Source organism: Bufo bufo, chromosome 3, assembly GCF_905171765.1.
Source record: "Bufo bufo chromosome 3, aBufBuf1.1, whole genome shotgun sequence".
NCBI lineage: Eukaryota > Metazoa > Chordata > Amphibia > Anura > Bufonidae > Bufo > Bufo bufo.
This window is the reverse complement of record NC_053391.1, coordinates 302,475,499-302,492,442: the sequence shown is the minus strand read 5'-3', so window position 1 is coordinate 302,492,442 and position 16,944 is coordinate 302,475,499. Positions and strand designations below refer to the sequence as shown.

The 16,944-nt window shown below is 43.3% G+C and overlaps 1 protein-coding gene across 1 annotated transcript in view; it reads left to right on the top strand.

Annotated features, from left to right (window-relative positions):
- Positions 1-13,025: 13,025 nt before the first annotated feature.
- LOC120993759 (guanylyl cyclase-activating protein 3-like) overlaps positions 13,026-16,944 on the top strand; it is a 408,484-nt gene continuing 404,565 nt past the window's right edge. Inside the window, exon 1 of the mRNA XM_040422228.1 lies at positions 13,026-13,220. Coding sequence (XP_040278162.1) covers positions 13,026-13,220 — 195 coding nt within the window. The remainder of the gene's footprint in view (positions 13,221-16,944) is intronic.

Sequence of the window (16,944 nt, the reverse complement as noted above, 5' to 3'; positions counted from 1 at the left end):
ACACCTCCTTGACTTCTAACAAACTTAGAAACTTTGCCATTCAACACCCGACGACACCTCTCGCTGCGCCGCTGAATAATCTCCAACCAGACCGTAATCACTTTACTAAAAAATCTAGTAAAACGACCCAAATCCTGTGCAATCAACTGAATCAGATCCCCTATCTTAACCTTACCTAAGTCGTTTCTTCCTGCGTGCATTATCAACACTAAGTTATCTACCCCTTGACGGCTAATGTCAACCACCTCAGGTAATACACCAACCCACCGCAAACCTCTAATTTCTATCAAATGTACCTCCACATCCGGAATCCCTAGCTGATAACCCAACTGTAAAGCTCAATAGATGACGGAGTGACCGACCTCCAAAACGTGAACACACTCTGAACCTGGAATAAACAAAAGAAAAAAAAAAAGAAATTATAGGAAATTATTGGCACATTGCCCACACATCACATAGTTATCAAATCTGGTCTAACATATGATAGGAAACAAGTGGATCTCCACCTCCCTAACTTTTTTATATACTGTTCGTTAAGCCAATACAAATCAGCCATAGTAGCGGCCCCTATCCGGAAGGAATGAGTCCCAAATTCCGCAGGGGGTAAACCCAATTCCTGCAAAAAGGTTTTAAAAATGGAAGAAAACTGAAATCTTGATAGCGAAAGACCAGATTGGTGAACTAAAAATGAGCCCTCCCCGAGCGCAGACGTGCAAAATCAGAAACTAATACAACAGGACAACCTGCCGACCACAATGGGCCAATGGATATCCAATGACTGCGACCCATCTGATCTGTCTTTGACTTATGGACACATATCCTCATGCGACCCCCTATGAAGCACACATCCTTGGAAAACAAACCGCCAGGCTTGCGCTGGCTAGCTGATATTAACTCGCAGATGCGGAGTGCAGCAAAAAAGGCTAAAGCTAAAGCCGCACGAAATAAAGCAAGCTCCCAGAAATCAAGGCACACCGCTTCCAAAATTGTAATTAAACGCAAAAATAAGGAAAAGAAAACTGGTCTACGCATATCTACCCCAGACGAGCCTTTTTTCCATCCCCTAACAATCTGTCTCACCAGAAAGTGCTTTGTGATATCTTGTACTCCATGTAGCTGTAAAAAGAAAGACAACCCCCGATAATCACTTACGAACCACATTAGCTGAAGATGAAATATTACGTAATCGCACTAGGAGTTGAAGAGTAGCCCGCAGCAACTCGTCAGGATGCATAGGGACAATCCCCCCAATACCTGACAACCATTGCAACCAGAATTTTAGATGACTCTGCCAAGTGCCTTCTGATACTGAAGACCGGATCAGCGTTACAAGTTCCTCTCCATCAGGTTCCATAAGAATTGTGAATGTGAATTGTGGGCAGGAAGCCCCTTCCTCGTCCGCCCGTGGGTAAAGCTCCCAAAATTGAGTCATCTGTGAACGGGATAAAGCATCAGCTAAAACATTTTGTCTACCCGGGACATGTTTCGCCCTAAACCAAATATTCAAACGAAGGCAACAAAGCATCAAATGTCTGAGAAGTGCTAAGACAGGCAAAGATGAAGAAGATTGTTTGTTGACCACCTGAACCACTGACATATTACTCTTATTGGACATCTCCCTACCCCATAGGTCCACAGCCACCACTATCGGGAACAATTCTAACAAAGTCAAATTACGAGTCAAACCCAAGGAACTCCAAGTACTGGTCAACTATCCCGACACCAATGAGATCCAAGAATTGCCCCAAAACCATCACCCCCAGCTGCATCCGTATACAGACACAAATCCACATTAGACACTTCCAATTCTTGACAAATCACCTGTCCATTAAAAAAATGTAAAAAGGATTGCCACACCAACAGATCCTCCTTCAAAGTTCTTGTAATACGTATAAAATGATGGGCGTGTCGCACACCGCGGGTGATAAACTCCCAAAAAAGGCCCTGCCCATTGGCAAAACCTTGCAAGCAGAATTTAGCAAACCCAACAAAACCTGGGTTTGGCGTAAAGTCGCCTTCGTGGCCAACACAAAATGACTGACCATCGCCACTAAACAAGATAATTTGTCCTGGGGTAGCCTAAATACCATACTAACCATGTCAATCTCCACTCCCAGAAATGATAAACATGTACATGGACCTTCTGTTTTATCCATAGCTAGGGGGACCCCCAGATTAGACATCAATACTACTCTAGTAGATATTGGCACTGTGTAGAAGAGGCTGGGCCCACAAACACAAAATCGTCCAAGTAAGGTAGCAAGGCTACACAACCAGTTTCATATCTTACGGTCCATTCTAAAAAGGAACTAAAGACTTTGAAAAATTATAGGAAATGAAACATCCCATGGGCAAACATAAATCCACAAAATATTCCCCTTCCAAAAGGCAACCTAGCAAATGAACACAGTCAGGGTGGACTGGCAACAAACGAAAAGCCGACTTTATGTCGGACTTAGCCAGTAATGCCCCTGTCCCGCTGAACAAAGGATGTATATGAAACTGTTGCATCCTCCTTGGTGATTCCGTCATTTACCGAAGTCCCAGGGGGGAAAGAAAGATGGTGTATTAACCACCTCCCACCTCTTTTTTTGGGACTAAACCCAAAGGGGACACTCTTAGATTAGGAAGCGGAGGCTCCGAAAAGGGGCCCGCCATACGCCCTAATGCAACTTCTTTCCTGAGCTTCTCTCTGACAATTTCAATGTTTTTTTTGACTGATTTCAAGTTAGAACATAACAGTAAAGAAGGCGAATGAGCATATGGTATGAAAAACCCCTGCGTAAATCCATCAACCAAACCTGAAGAACCAGATTTTTCACCGGGGTTCTCTGCCGCACCGGGAGTACCCAGCCTGGCTGGCTGGCGTGACCGCCGGAAACAGCGGGGTGCCGAGTGACTACCTCCGCATATGGAGCACTCGTGACGGAACTTGCAGGTGGCATAGAAGCGGCAGTGCCCCTCATTATACAACCAGCAAGTTCCAAAGGGCTTGGAGGATGTTGCACCGGTCTGGTGACCGGGTGCAGCAGAACTTCCCTGAAAGGGCCACTATGGACACTGGGCCAATATCAATTGGATCCAAACGTCCGTTGCTTTTGACGCCCAACCAACCGACGGGCTAACCGCTAAACGCCGACGAAACTCTTCGGCGTGGTGCCACCACGCCATGAAGTTTGTATGCGCTAAAAATCATATCTAAATAAATCAAAAGCTTGGGACCTTTTGACTGATTAGTCTGACATATTACATGTGCTAAAACCAAAAAGGCCTGCAACCAGGTCCCAAAAGTTTTGGCCACTTTCTGGTTTCCTGTCTGAACCCCTTTCAAAGGAACATTCCTTGTCTACTGTAACCTGATCGGGAGAAACCAATGACCATATGTCTACATAATCTCCCCTGGAAATCTGATCTCTATCATCTTTGGACAAATGAGTACCCAATGGCGCTACCCCACAAAAAACTGAATCTCTAAATGTCAGACCAGAAACCTCTAGACCCTTACCCTTCTGTGCACTCTCTTTGTAAAGCTGAAACTAATTCCTTATTGCCTGCAGATGTAGGTGCCGATAAAGCCGACCAGGCTGGCAAACAAGAGTACTCACCACCTGATGCCATCTGCACGGGAACGGAAGGCGGGAGCATAGCAGCTGCCGATACTGAAGGCTGTTCAGAGGGGACTACCGAGGTCTGTGGAGAAGCCCTTCAGGAAGGCTCGCCTGCTGATCCTGGGACAGATTCCACGTGAGCCGCTGATCGAGGGTGGGTAGAAGAGTGACATCTGCTACGCAAGTGCGGTGGTGTAGAGGTGGATGAGTAAGATGATGAAGCAGAGGAACGGCTCCGCAAAGGCAAACGCCGCTGATCCCTTCTGCATCACCTGGATCTGGAAGTCTGACCTCTGTGTCTCCTGAGCTTGGAATGAGATCTTCTGTGTTGCTGAGCTGGAGTACCTGCATTTGTAGCAGCAGAAAAATTATCCCTTGCCCGTGGTGAAGGCACCAAAGCCTGACCCACCAAGGTATGGCTCAAACCTATCTGAGAGTCCTGGACCAACTGATTCTGGAACTCAGGCATCCTCATGCAGGCAGGGGGCTCTGCTGCCACCTGCTGACCAAAATGGGTAACAGCAACAGCATTAGCAGAAGCCTGGAGGGGGAGGAAACTATAAACAGCTCTCTCAGAAGGGGGCGTGGCCAATCGCTGCCCACGCCCAGAGACAAGCAGTGAGCTGCCAGGGGGAGAGGTGGACAACGAAGTACCAGCATCTGAAGCATGGGGGAGGGTAAGACTGTTTGATGGCCACGTTCCCCTCAATCTTACTGTGTCGGCTGAGCCATGGTGCTGCCTGCACTCAGCTGCACCATGTATTTCACTCCCTGAAAGCAGGACAGGAGTGCTCACTTTCTCCCTACAGAGCGCGTCTGCAACCTCCTTTCGTGGCTGTACAGCCTGAGCAGCCCCCTCGGCCAGGCTGCTCAGCTCTGTGAAAGCACATGCGGCCCTACCTCCCCTGGCCCCACGCTGTATCCCCCCTGCAGCTGCCCTGCGACCATGAGACCCAAACCTATGCCCCTGGATGAGGGAGGCTTTTTCTGGGAAGGCATATGAAGGGAACTGGGGCTGAGGCGAGTGGGTGGGCGACTGTGCCTCCGCGGCCTACCTCCATGATCTGAATAACAAGGCTCAGGAGCCGCAGCAAGAGGAGCTTCCCTGCATTTTGCCACGACTTTCTTCCAGCCAGCCTGTACCCTCCTGGGACACCTTAGCCAGGATGATCTGATGCAATCCGTCTGCCATAAGGAGAAAGAAACTGGATGACTGCACTCTTGTTCCTCACGCTGACTGCCCGCCACAGGTAGGCAGTTACCACATCCCATCTCTTTTATAAACTCCCCCCCCCCCCCCCCCCCATAACCTAACCGGCGGGAAAAGAGGGGTGCAAATCCTCCAATCACCTTTCTTTCCTTCTCCCCTGCAGTTCCTGTCCCTTTCATTAACCATTTCATGGCCTTCTAAACACCTCAAAATCAGCTACCTGCAGGCAAATACTGTATTTTACACCCTATAAGACGCACACGGGAGGGGGTCTGTGCATCTTATGGGGCGAATACTAATGAGCGCTTCCATTGTGGAAGCGTTCATTAGTACAGGACGACTGGGAAACGGTGAATCCAGCGCTCCCCAATCTCTACTCACTGCTTCCTGGCCTTCAGCCGCTCTCTATGTGGTGACTGCGCACAACGTGAGGAAGTCAGCAGGAAGAGCAGGAAATGGATTCCCAGAGCAGTGGCATCCAGAGCAGGAGAGGTAAGTTGGTTTATTGTTTTTGTCTGATCTGAGGTCTGATTAGGGATCCTATTAACATGCCAGTGTGATCTGAGGTCTGAATAGGGGTCTTAACATTGGGGGTCTGATATTAATGTCTGAATAGTTGTCTTATTAACATGGGGGTCTGAATAGGGCTCCTAATATTGGGGGTCTGATCGGAGTGTCTGAATGGGGATCTTATTAACATAGGGGTCTTGATGTCAGGTCTGATTGGGGGGTCTTAATAACATTAATAACATTGGGAATCAGATCTGAGGTCTGAGAAGGAGGGGGGGGGGTCTGGTGACCCCATGCATACTTGTATTGATGGTGGTGGTAATAGTGGCACCTGTTTTTCCACATGCCGCACCCAGCTGAGACCAGTCAGCAAGCCGACAGCTCTTGCCTCAACACCCAGGTTCAGGCCTACCTAAACTCTAGCCAGTCTCTGTCACATAGCCAGTTTCCTGACCCTATGGATTTCTGGTTAGGCAGAATTGAACAGTGGCCCGAACTGGCACAGCACGCTCTCTATCTTGCCCTGCTTCCAGAGTCATCTTGCCGCAGGGTAGTGATTACACCCAAACAGACCAAGTTGTCCTCTGCCAGTGTCCAAAACATAACTTTTGTCAAAATGAACCAAACCTGGATACAGGAGGCTTTTCACGCTCCACCTGCTGATCCCAATGTATAGAGCTCGCCCCCCTCGCCACATCTTGCCACTGTTGCTGTCTGTCTGCCTATTATCAAGGTCTGTACGGCTGCTGCATCCTGCATAATGCCACTAATGCCTCTCAATAGTCAGTTTACGTGTGTTCAGTTTTCACACGGTTGAAATTGTAAAATTCCGTATGTCATTGCTTACAGATAAAAAAAAAAAATTTTATTAAAATATTTTGGGGGTAGGGGTTGGTTAAATTTCTTTAAGATGCAGCATAAATCTACATGATTACTGCCTCAATACTGTCATTTTATCACAGTCTAGGCATTGCAGGGGCCTGCATCATGCCACTAATGACTGAGAGTCAGTTTCTGTGTACTTACTTTACACACGGTTGATATTTTTAAAAAAACTTGGGGGAAGGGTAAATTTCTTTAAGGTGTAGCATAAATGTACGTGATTACTGCCTCAATATCGACATTTTCTGACAGTCCAGGCAATTCTGGGGCCTGCCTCATGGGGTGGGTTAACACAGTTGAAATATATTTATTTTTCGTACTCGATACCAAGCGAAAAAATAAAACACCAAAAAAGCAGCGGGCATTCTGCATTTTATGGAACGTCCGGCCCATAATTGAACAGCATTTTTTTTTTGTCACCATGCCCCCCCCTCACAAGAAATTTTTTTTTGGGGGGGCATGGTGACAAAAAAAATTGCGAATCGTACGGTTGTTATTTCTTTATTTTTTCAGTTATGGCGTTCACCGCATAGGAGTTTTTTTTATATTTTAATAGTTTGGACTTTTTAGATTTGGCGATATGTAATATGTTTATTTATTGTTTATATATTTTATATGTAAAATTGGGAAAGGGGGCTATTTATAATTAATAATTTGGTGGGTTCTTTTTAACTTTTTTTTAATTTAATAACTTTTGGCCTTAGGGGCTAGATCTTTTAATCCCTTGTCCTATTCACAATAATAGATCTCTATTAGGGTGAATAGGACTTCACACTCTCCCTGCTGCCCTGTGCATAATGCACACAGCAGTAGGGAGCTTACCATGGCAGCCATGGCTTTAGTAGCATCCTGGCTGCCATGGTAACCGATCAGAGCCCCAGGATTACACTGCTGGGGCTCAGATCACAAGCTGCCACTGCCACCAATGAAGAGGGGACCCTGTGGCCACTGCCACCAATGATTTTAATACTGGGGGGCGCACTGCACCACCAATTACTTTAATAGTGGGGGGTGGGGAGGTGCACTGCATCACCAATGACTTTAATACTGGGGGGTGGGGGGTGGGCGCACTGCACCACCAATGACTTTAAAACTTGGGGGTGGGCGCACTGCATCATCAATGATTTTAATACTGGGTGGAGAGCGCACTGCGCCACCAATGATAATTAACTTTTAATACAGATACAGGAGGCAGGTACCGCTGGCACCCGCCTACTGTATTTGTATTAAATGTTAATTATCATTGGTGGCACAGTGGCCAGGCACCTGCTATGCTGGTTGCTTGACTCTGGGGAGGACACTGAGGAGGAGGAAGCTTCTGCCGCTGCCGTTCGCGGAGCTCACTAGCTCAGACGGCGCAGCAGTGTATTCCCTACCCTGTCCCGCCTCCTGCTTTCATTAATAGCGACACATTCATTGGTGGCAGTGGTGCGGGCAGCTTCAGAGCCCGCTCACTTCATTGGGCTCAGCGCGGCCGCATCATAGGAGGGAGGGACTCCCTCCCTCCTTCTCAACTGTCTGCGCGCGCCGAGCACCATAAGAGGAGGGTCTAGTATCGAAAAAATGAACATCCTGATACCGAATCGATACTGGCATAAAAGTATCGATTGGGTATCGAAAGTTCGATACCCGAAACAACCCTAAGGAGAAGTGCTCACTAACACAGATTTAGACAGATTTGTGAACAATATTTGAGTAATGGGTCTTTTGTGTATGTAGAATATATTTCAGATCTTTGAGTCCAGCTCATGCAAAATGGGAGCAAAACCGAAAGTGTTGCGTTTATATTTTTGTTCAGTGTATATACAGTCATGTGAAAAAATTAGGACACCCTTTGAAAGCATGTGGTTTTTTGTAACATTTTTAATAAATGGTTATTTCATCTCCGTTTCAACAATACAGAGAGATTAAAGTAATCCAACTAAACAAAGAAAACTGAAGAAAAGTCTTTTCAAGATCTTCTGTAAATGTCATTCTACAAAAATGCCTATTCTAACTGAGGAAAAAGATAGGACACCCTCACATGTATTCCCTCTTAAATTGGCTCAGATCTCACACAGGTATATCACACCAGGTGCACATAATTAGTAGATCGTTACTCTGCATGTTGAATGAGGCTTGCCCTATTTAAACCTCAGACATTTAGTTTGGTGTGCTCCTGACTGTTGAAGTGAGAGTGAGCACCATGGTGAGAGCAAAAGAGCTGTCAGAGGACTTCAGAAAAAAGATTGTAGCAGCCTATGAGTCTGGGAAGGGATTTAAAAAGATCTCAAAAGATTTTGAAATCAGCCATTCCACTGTCTGGAAGATAGTCTACAAGTGGAGGGCTTTCAAAACAACTGCCAACATGCCCAGGACTGGTCGCCCCAGCAAGTTCACCCCAAGAGCAGACCGCAAGATGCTAAAAGAGGTATCCAAAAACCCTAAAGTGTCATCTCGAGAACTACAGCAGGCTCTGGCTACTGTTGATGTAGAAGTACATGCCTCTACAATCAGAAAGAGACTGTACAAGTTTAACTTGCATGGGAGGTGTGCAAGGAGGAAACCTTTGCTTTCCAAGAGAAACATCGAGGCCAGACTGACATTTGCCAGCGATAAAGTTGACAAAGACCAGGACTTCTGGAATAATGTTCTTTGGACAGATGAGTCCAAAATTGAATTATTTGGACACAACAGCAGAGGACATGTTTAGCGTAAACCAAACACAGCATTCCAAGAAAAGAACCTCATACCAACTGTGAAGCATGGAGGTGGAAGTGTCATGGTTTGGGGCTGCTTTGCTGCAGCAGGACCTGGTCAGCTCACCATCATAGAATCCACGATGAATTCTACTGTGTATCAGAAGGTGCTTGAAGAACATGTGAGACCATCAGTTAGAAAATTAAAGCTGAAGCGGAACTGGACCATGCAACATGACAATGACCCAAAACATACTAGTAAATCAACCAAAGATTGGCTGAAAAAGAAGAAATGGAGAGTCCTGGAATGGCCAAGTCAAAGTCCAGATTTGAATCCCATTGAGATGCTGTGGGGTGACTTGAAAAGGGCTGTACGTGCAAGAAACCCCTCAAACATCTCACAGCTGAAAAAGTTCTGCATTGAGGAGTGGGGTAAAATTTCCTCAGACCGATGTCGAAGACTGGTAGATGGCTACAAGAACCGTCTCACTGCAGTTATTTCAGCCAAAGGAGGTAACACTCGCTATTAGGGGCAAGGGTGTCCTATCTTTTTCCTCAGTTAGAATAGGCATTTTTGTAGAATGACATTTACAGAAGATCTTGAAAAGACTTTTCTTCAGTTTTCTTTGCTTAGTCGGATTACTTTAATCTCTCTGTATTGTTGAAACGGAGATGAAATAACCATTTATTAAAAATGTTACAAAAAACCACATGCTTTCAAAGGGTGTCCTAATTTTTTCACAAGACTGTATATGTATGTATATATATATATATATATATATATATATATATTGTGGGGGGTTAGCTCTTATCCAGGGGACATTCACACATGTCTTCACGGACACCAAGTTTTAAGGTCCAAACATTGATTTTATTTGGCACCGCAGCAAAAACAAAGCATAATACAAAACAAACACCTGCCCGGCTGGGCTCTAACTAAGCATATAATAACCTGACTCACCTAAAGTATACCTCACAGTTCACACACTGTTCCAGGTGCGGCTTTCTTAGCCAGTAGTCCAGCTCACTTCCAGGCTGTAACAAAGTCAGTCCAGGCTATCTCCCAGCCTTGTGGTCCCTCAGCCTTGCCCAGCTCAGACCACATTCACAGAGCCTCCAGGCCTTTGTCCACGGGTAACGAACTCCCCCCTTACTGACACCCTGGGAGGTGCTTTATGCCAGCCTGAGTACCTCCAGCTGGTCTTACCTGTGGTTGAATAGGGGTGTGGATCACACTATCCACCCCTTCCTTCCCTCTAACCTGTGTGAGATCTGTCACTGTCTCACAACATATATATATATATATATATATATATATATATATATAAAAATATATATATATATATATACACTCACCTAAAGAATTATTAGGAACACCTGTTCTATTTCTCATTAATGCAATTATCTAGTCAACCAATCACATGGCAGTTGCTTCAATGCATTTAGGGGTGTGGTCCTGGTCAAGACAATCTCCTGAACTCCAAACTGAATGTCAGAATGGGAAAGAAAGGTGATTTAAGCAATTTTGAGCGTGGCATGGTTGTTGGTGCCAGACGGGCCGGTCTGAGTATTTCACAATCTGCTCAGTTACTGGGATTTTCACGCACAACCATTTCTAGGGTTTACAAAGAATGGTGTGAAAAGGGAAAAACATCCAGTATGCGGCAGTCCTGTGGGCAAAAATGCCTTGTGGATGCTAGAGGTCAGAGGAGAATGGGCCGACTGATTCAAGCTGATAGAAGAGCAACGTTGACTGAAATAACCACTCGTTACAACCGAGGTATGCAGCAAAGCATTTGTGAAGCCACAACACGCACAACCTTGAGGCGGATGGGCTACAACAGCAGAAGACCCCACCGGGTACCACTCATCTCCACTACAAATAGGAAAAAGAGGCTACAATTTGCACGAGCTCAGCAAAATTGGACTGTTGAAGACTGGAAAAATGTTGCCTGGTCTGATGAGTCTCGATTTCTGTTGAGACATTCAAATGGTAGAGTCCAAATTTGGCGTAAACAGAATGAGAACATGTATCCATCCTCTGATGGCTACTTCCAGCAGGATAATGCACCATGTCACAAAGCTTGAATCATTTCAAATTGGTTTCTTGAACATGACAATGAGTTCACTGTACTAAAATGGCCCCCACAGTCGCCAGATCTCAACCCAATAGAGCATCTTTGGGATGTGGTGGAACGGGAGCTTTGTGCCCTGGATGTGCATCCCTCAAATTTCCATCAACTGCAAGATGCTATCCTATCAATATGGGCCAACATTTCTAAAGAATGCTATCAGCACCTTGTTGAATCAATGCCACGTAGAATTAAGGCAGTTCTGAAGGCAAAAGGGGGTCCAACACCGTATTAGTATGGTGTTCCTAATAATTCTTTAGGTGAGTGTATATATACACAGAGCAGTGTATTGATGTGAGATATAGAAGCTATAATAGGTGCTGTGTACAGATATATGTTGTCAGTTATACATTATAATCATGGTGTGTGAGGTACATGAGGTAGTCGTCCCTGTTACTGTCCAAAGTATTATGTATGAGTGAGCAATGAATAAAAACAGGGCATGGGTGGGGGCAAATGAAGACAAAAGTTGAGGACCTCCTATTACCACTCCATTCCAGTCTGTATGGATCAATGCAGAGCTGATTGTGAACTTCTAATACTTGCTGTTGGTTGAAGGACCTGTGATGATGTTATCATAGGTCCTCTCAGATGTACCTTCCAAACCTAGGAACTACACCATTTTTGGTGCAGTTCCTTTGCTAGATCCTGCAGGACCTGTGATGTTGAAGATGATGTCATCACAGGTCCTGGCAGATGCACTGTTCCAACCTGGGAACTACAATTTACACTGTGCAGTTCCCCTACAGGACCTGTGATGACATCATCAAAGGTCATTTAGCTTTAGGAAGATAGACAGGAGCAATAAGGGGCGGGGCCTCTCCTCCACTGCCGGCCCCCTTCCTCATGGGCCCTATAGCAGCTGCATACTGTGCCTATATGGTAGGTACACTACTGCCTATGCTACTTTCCGACCATCACGTTCTGTATGGCGGCTACTGCTGTGGCCTGCATCATGCCACTAATGCCACTTGCCAACCATCCCATTCCCCAAAGACACATCTCATTACATTGTGTGTGTTTAAACATTATCTTCCCCTGACAATTTTTGAAAGCTTTGGAATATGAAAAAGCATGAGACATGTGCCAGTGTCTCTTTAAACACGCTGTATGATAACACCATCAAATGTGCGTTTACCCATAGCTATGTGTGTCACTCAGACATCATTTACTATTGCTGTCATTGTGTTCTAGAGCTTGGGGAGGGGGGTGTTGGAGGGGAAAAAAATTATAAAAAATAAATGAAAAGAGATAATAAGTTTTCCAAAAATCCTAGGAGGCTAGAGGGAGTTATATACCAACTTTCAGGGCAATTTGAGCAACTTCGGTTCGGTTTGAAACTGGACCCAAAGCGAATCTCGACTGGTTCGCTCATCTCATTACATAACAATAATGGAGAAGTTTTATTCATGCTGGAATAATCATTTTTTTAAACCTAGATTGAGTCTGCATTAAAACCCACGGCAGAAACCACAGCATAGCAGTTTCTGTCGTGGCATATGCAGAGGATTTTGTCACAGACGAAATCTTCCATCAGAACATACCCTAAGAGTCATAAATCATGAAGGAATTTATAGACTGATTGTACCCTAACCTTACTATTATAACTCAAATATTCCAGTCTATCAAGACGGCTGCATTTGTGTCTCTTTATTTTGTTTAGTTGCCAGCCAGTCCATTGGGAGTAGTATTTCTAAATTTTCATGTCTAGAAGACTCTACTTTCATAATGCAGATTAAACATACATGTTTTCTATTTTTCGTCCTAAAATAAGCACCATTAAGAAGTGTGATCCTCCTTCATAGTGGACCAACTGACAATACACTTAATCTTACCATGCTTCTATTTTTATACTTCTAGCCTTTCTCCGTAACAAGCTTTAAGAGGTTTAAAACAGATCTTTACTGCAATATGAGCAGTGTTTTGGGAAACATTGGGACACGTGGATGAATCTGTGGAGCCTGTCAATGGAACGCCAAGCTGAACTTTGCTTCAATTAAGCAATATGGGGACAACTAGCTCAACCGCAGATGATATTAATGCTCTGGAAATACATCACTGGTACAGAAAATTTATGAAAGAATGTCCATCTGGCCAGCTAAGCTTGTACGAGTTTAAAGGATTACTTGGTCTGCAGGGTATGAATCCAGAAGCAAACAGATACATTGAGCAAGTATTTGGTACTTTTGACATGAACAAGGTAAGATTTTTAAGTAAAAAACTATAATATCTGTGCCTTCTGGTGATTAATGGGATTGCATCATGATTGGAATGTGTAATAGTGCCATGCTGATGTAATTTAAAGGTTTAGCATCACGTATTGGGTGGGTTTGTTTGTAGTGTTAGCAATGCTAATATATTTTCCAGTTTCTACATATTCATTTTGTGGTTATAATAATATTGTTAATAACAATGATATATGTATAGTAAAATAAAATATCAAAAAAGCTGAAATATCTGATTGTTTCAGTAATAATTGTCTTTTGAGAACTGCAATTTTTAGGGTATAAAGTATTTACGATTTTTAAGATTATATATAGTTGTACATAATTAAACGTCATATTTCAAATTCTGGCCATTGTGCCATAAGCCTTATGGTGCTTTCACACATTCAGTATTTTTCATCAGTATTTGTAAACCAAACATGAAGAAAGGAATATCCAGCACGCCTGTGAGAGGTATAAAATCTCCTATACTTTATTTCAAAACATCAACATGGGTATATCTTCAATATCTTACGCGTTTCGATCATTATTAGGTTTAGATGTTAGCCCTTTCTTCATGTTTGAAGCTTTCCAGCTATTTTCTGTGCACCCAGAGGACTACCATTAAGAAGCCAGGTGAGTTGACCACAAATGTGTACCTGAACTGTTATTTTGACCACAAATGTGTACCTGAACTGTTATTTGTAAACCAAAACCTGGAGTGGGCCCAAAACAGAGAAAATGTACAACAAATCTTATACTTTTTCTCTGTAGTATTATCTTACAAAATTCTGGTAAAAAAAATACTGACCAAATGCTTAGTGTGTAAAATTGGCCTTATTCAGCAAGAGGTTCCCCCTGTAGTTTGATCTTCATCATGGGTCATCCTCTGTAATATGCCTAATGCCATTAAGTAAATAATCTGTTTATTCCAAAATGAAAACATGAAGAATAATCATGAATTTCCAAATTTCATAATCTATAAGTAGAATGTTTTTTTTTTTTTGTAACAAAAGATAATCTGATATTTTACTGTTATAGTATAATTTCCCAAATTAATAGAAGCATGTTCACGTTTTCTAACGCTATGAAATGTCATCTGCATTGTAGTCAGACCAGCCACATGCCACTGTTATCTAATCTCTAAAGTGGCTTTGCCTAGATCACAAACCAAACAACAAGTGCTATATGTGTAGAGTCACTTGGTCAGAACGTGGACTGTTTGCAAAGATAACGCACAACACCTATTGTTTGTCATTAGTGGGTGCAAAACTGAATTCATTCTACTCCAGTTGAATGAAAGGAAACATCAAGCTTTTCAATACAGTGCTATGTATTTAATAAATTAACTCTTTCACAACCTATGATCTTTTAGGCCATGATACCCATAGCAACATTTCACCTTTTGAGATGCTATATTCTAAAGATGTTATAAAAAAATAAAAAATGTCATAGTTTACCCCCAGTTTTGTATTATCTATCATTGCTGCTTATTTAGATAAATCAAATATGGTACGAAAAGGAGAAAAATGACATTAATTTTTTGTGTTCTGTTTTAAGGTAGTTTGTTCAATCAATAATTTTTAGACCTAAAATTAATCATGTAATTCTCCTGTCTATATTTATGTCGAATATTTTGTACATTGCATAACATATGATACCCCATAGTAAAGTGTATCTCTTCTCTTAACTTTACACACAGCCTCTGTACACAGATAAATATTGTCTAGGTACAGACATTTTTTAATTGGACATACAAAAGCAGATATGGCTGGGGTAGAACGGGCGGCCTAGAGGTAATAATTGTATGTGTAGGGTAACACACCTTCTGTGTGACAAGACCGTAATGCATGAATGCCTGAGCACCTGATGGTCATGCAAAATAAGTTCATGTGTTCATCATGCAGAGCAGTGACTGCTTGCAGCCTGGCACACTGCTGGCTACCATATATTTACATGAAGCAGTGGGGAACGGGTTTAATGGATGAAGCTGGCAATCTGAATTAATAATTTGAGAATCTCCATGTATGTATCAGTGCTATAATAACCAAATATTCTGCTGAAAGTTATTGTACTGTACATGATGAGGGACATTTCTCAAGACTAGCGTACCCGTGATCTCTCTGCAGTGGTGTAATAAATTAGGTACATCTCTGCCCGGCCATGAGCCAGAAACTGAAGTCTAATGAAAGTGAAAAGTCCAGCTTCCAATAAAAAGTGTTGCATCTTTATTCTTCAAAAATCATGAATAATAAAATCCAAGTGTGACATCATACAGACAGGATAGCGTTATAGTCTACGCGTTTCGGTTACCAAAATACGATCCTTACTCATGGAAACTGCTGTAAAGTAGAACTGGCTTAGTTACCTATAGCAACCAATCAGATTCCAGGGGGCTCTGAAAAATGAAAGGTGGAATCTAGTTGGTTGCTATAAGCAGTTTGATAAATCTCCCCCAATTAGTCTGTCCAAACAAGGAAAAATTAGACAAAAACAGATGCAAACTACTATAATAAATGTCCCCAAAATCTCTATGTGGTTTGAGTCAGGTTTTGATTGAACACTCCAAAGGCCAACTTTACAGCTACGTATTTTTACTTCTGCTTCAACTTACTTCATAAGGCCAGTAAGTGTTTTGCGGTCTGCAAATCACAGATCCGCAAAAAAACGGATCACGGCCAAGTGTATGCCACCATTCTATAGAAATGTCCTATCTTTGTCCACCAAGTGGACAAGAATAGGTCATGTTCAAATTTTTTTTTTTTTTGCAGGGCCACTGAATGGATGTGCGGATGCAAACAGCACATTTATCAAGCTTGCCTGTTTTTGGCCATAAAATTAGACTGGTGTATTTTATTTGGCTGTCTTTCTTTTGCCTAGTACTGTGATGGCTAACCTCCGGCACTCCAGCTGTGGTAAAACTACAACTCCCAAAATGTACACTTGTTTAGCTGTTTTTAGAACTCCATAGAAATGAATGGATGTTGCTGGGAGCCTTGGTTTCACCACAGCTGGAGTGCTGGAGGTTAGCCATCACTGGCGTAGTTTTTATTAGGCCTCTTTCAGACGGGCGCTGCGGGAAAATGTGCGGGTGCGTTACGGTAACACCCGCGATTTTTCCGCGCGAGTGCAAAACATTGTAATGCGTTTTGCACTCGCGTGGGAAAAATCTCGCATGTTTGGTACCCAAACCCGAACTTCTTCACAGAAGTTCGGGCTTGGGATCGGTGTTCTGTAGATTGTACAGAATGCTTAGTAAAACAGCGCTGGAGGGGTTAAAAAAAAATAATAATAATTTAACTCACCTTAGTCCACTTGATCGCGATGCCGGCATCTCCTTCTGTCTCCTTTACTGAACAGGACCTGTGGTGAGAGTCCATTACAGGTCAAGGACCTTTGATGATGTCACTCCGGTCATCACATGATCCATCACCATGGTAAAAGATCATGTGAAGGATCATGTGATGACCGGAGTGATGTCATCAAAGGTTCTGTTCCTGTATTTAATGCTCACCACAGGTCCTATTCAACAAAGGAGACAGAAGGAGATGCCGGGCTACGCGATCAAGTGGACTAAGGTGAGTTAAATATTGTTTTAAAAAACTTAACCCCTCCAGCGCTGTTTTACTATGCATTCTGTATTCAGAATGCTATTATTTTCCCTTATAACCATGTTATAAGGGAAAATAATAATGATCGGGTCTCCATCCCGATCGTCTC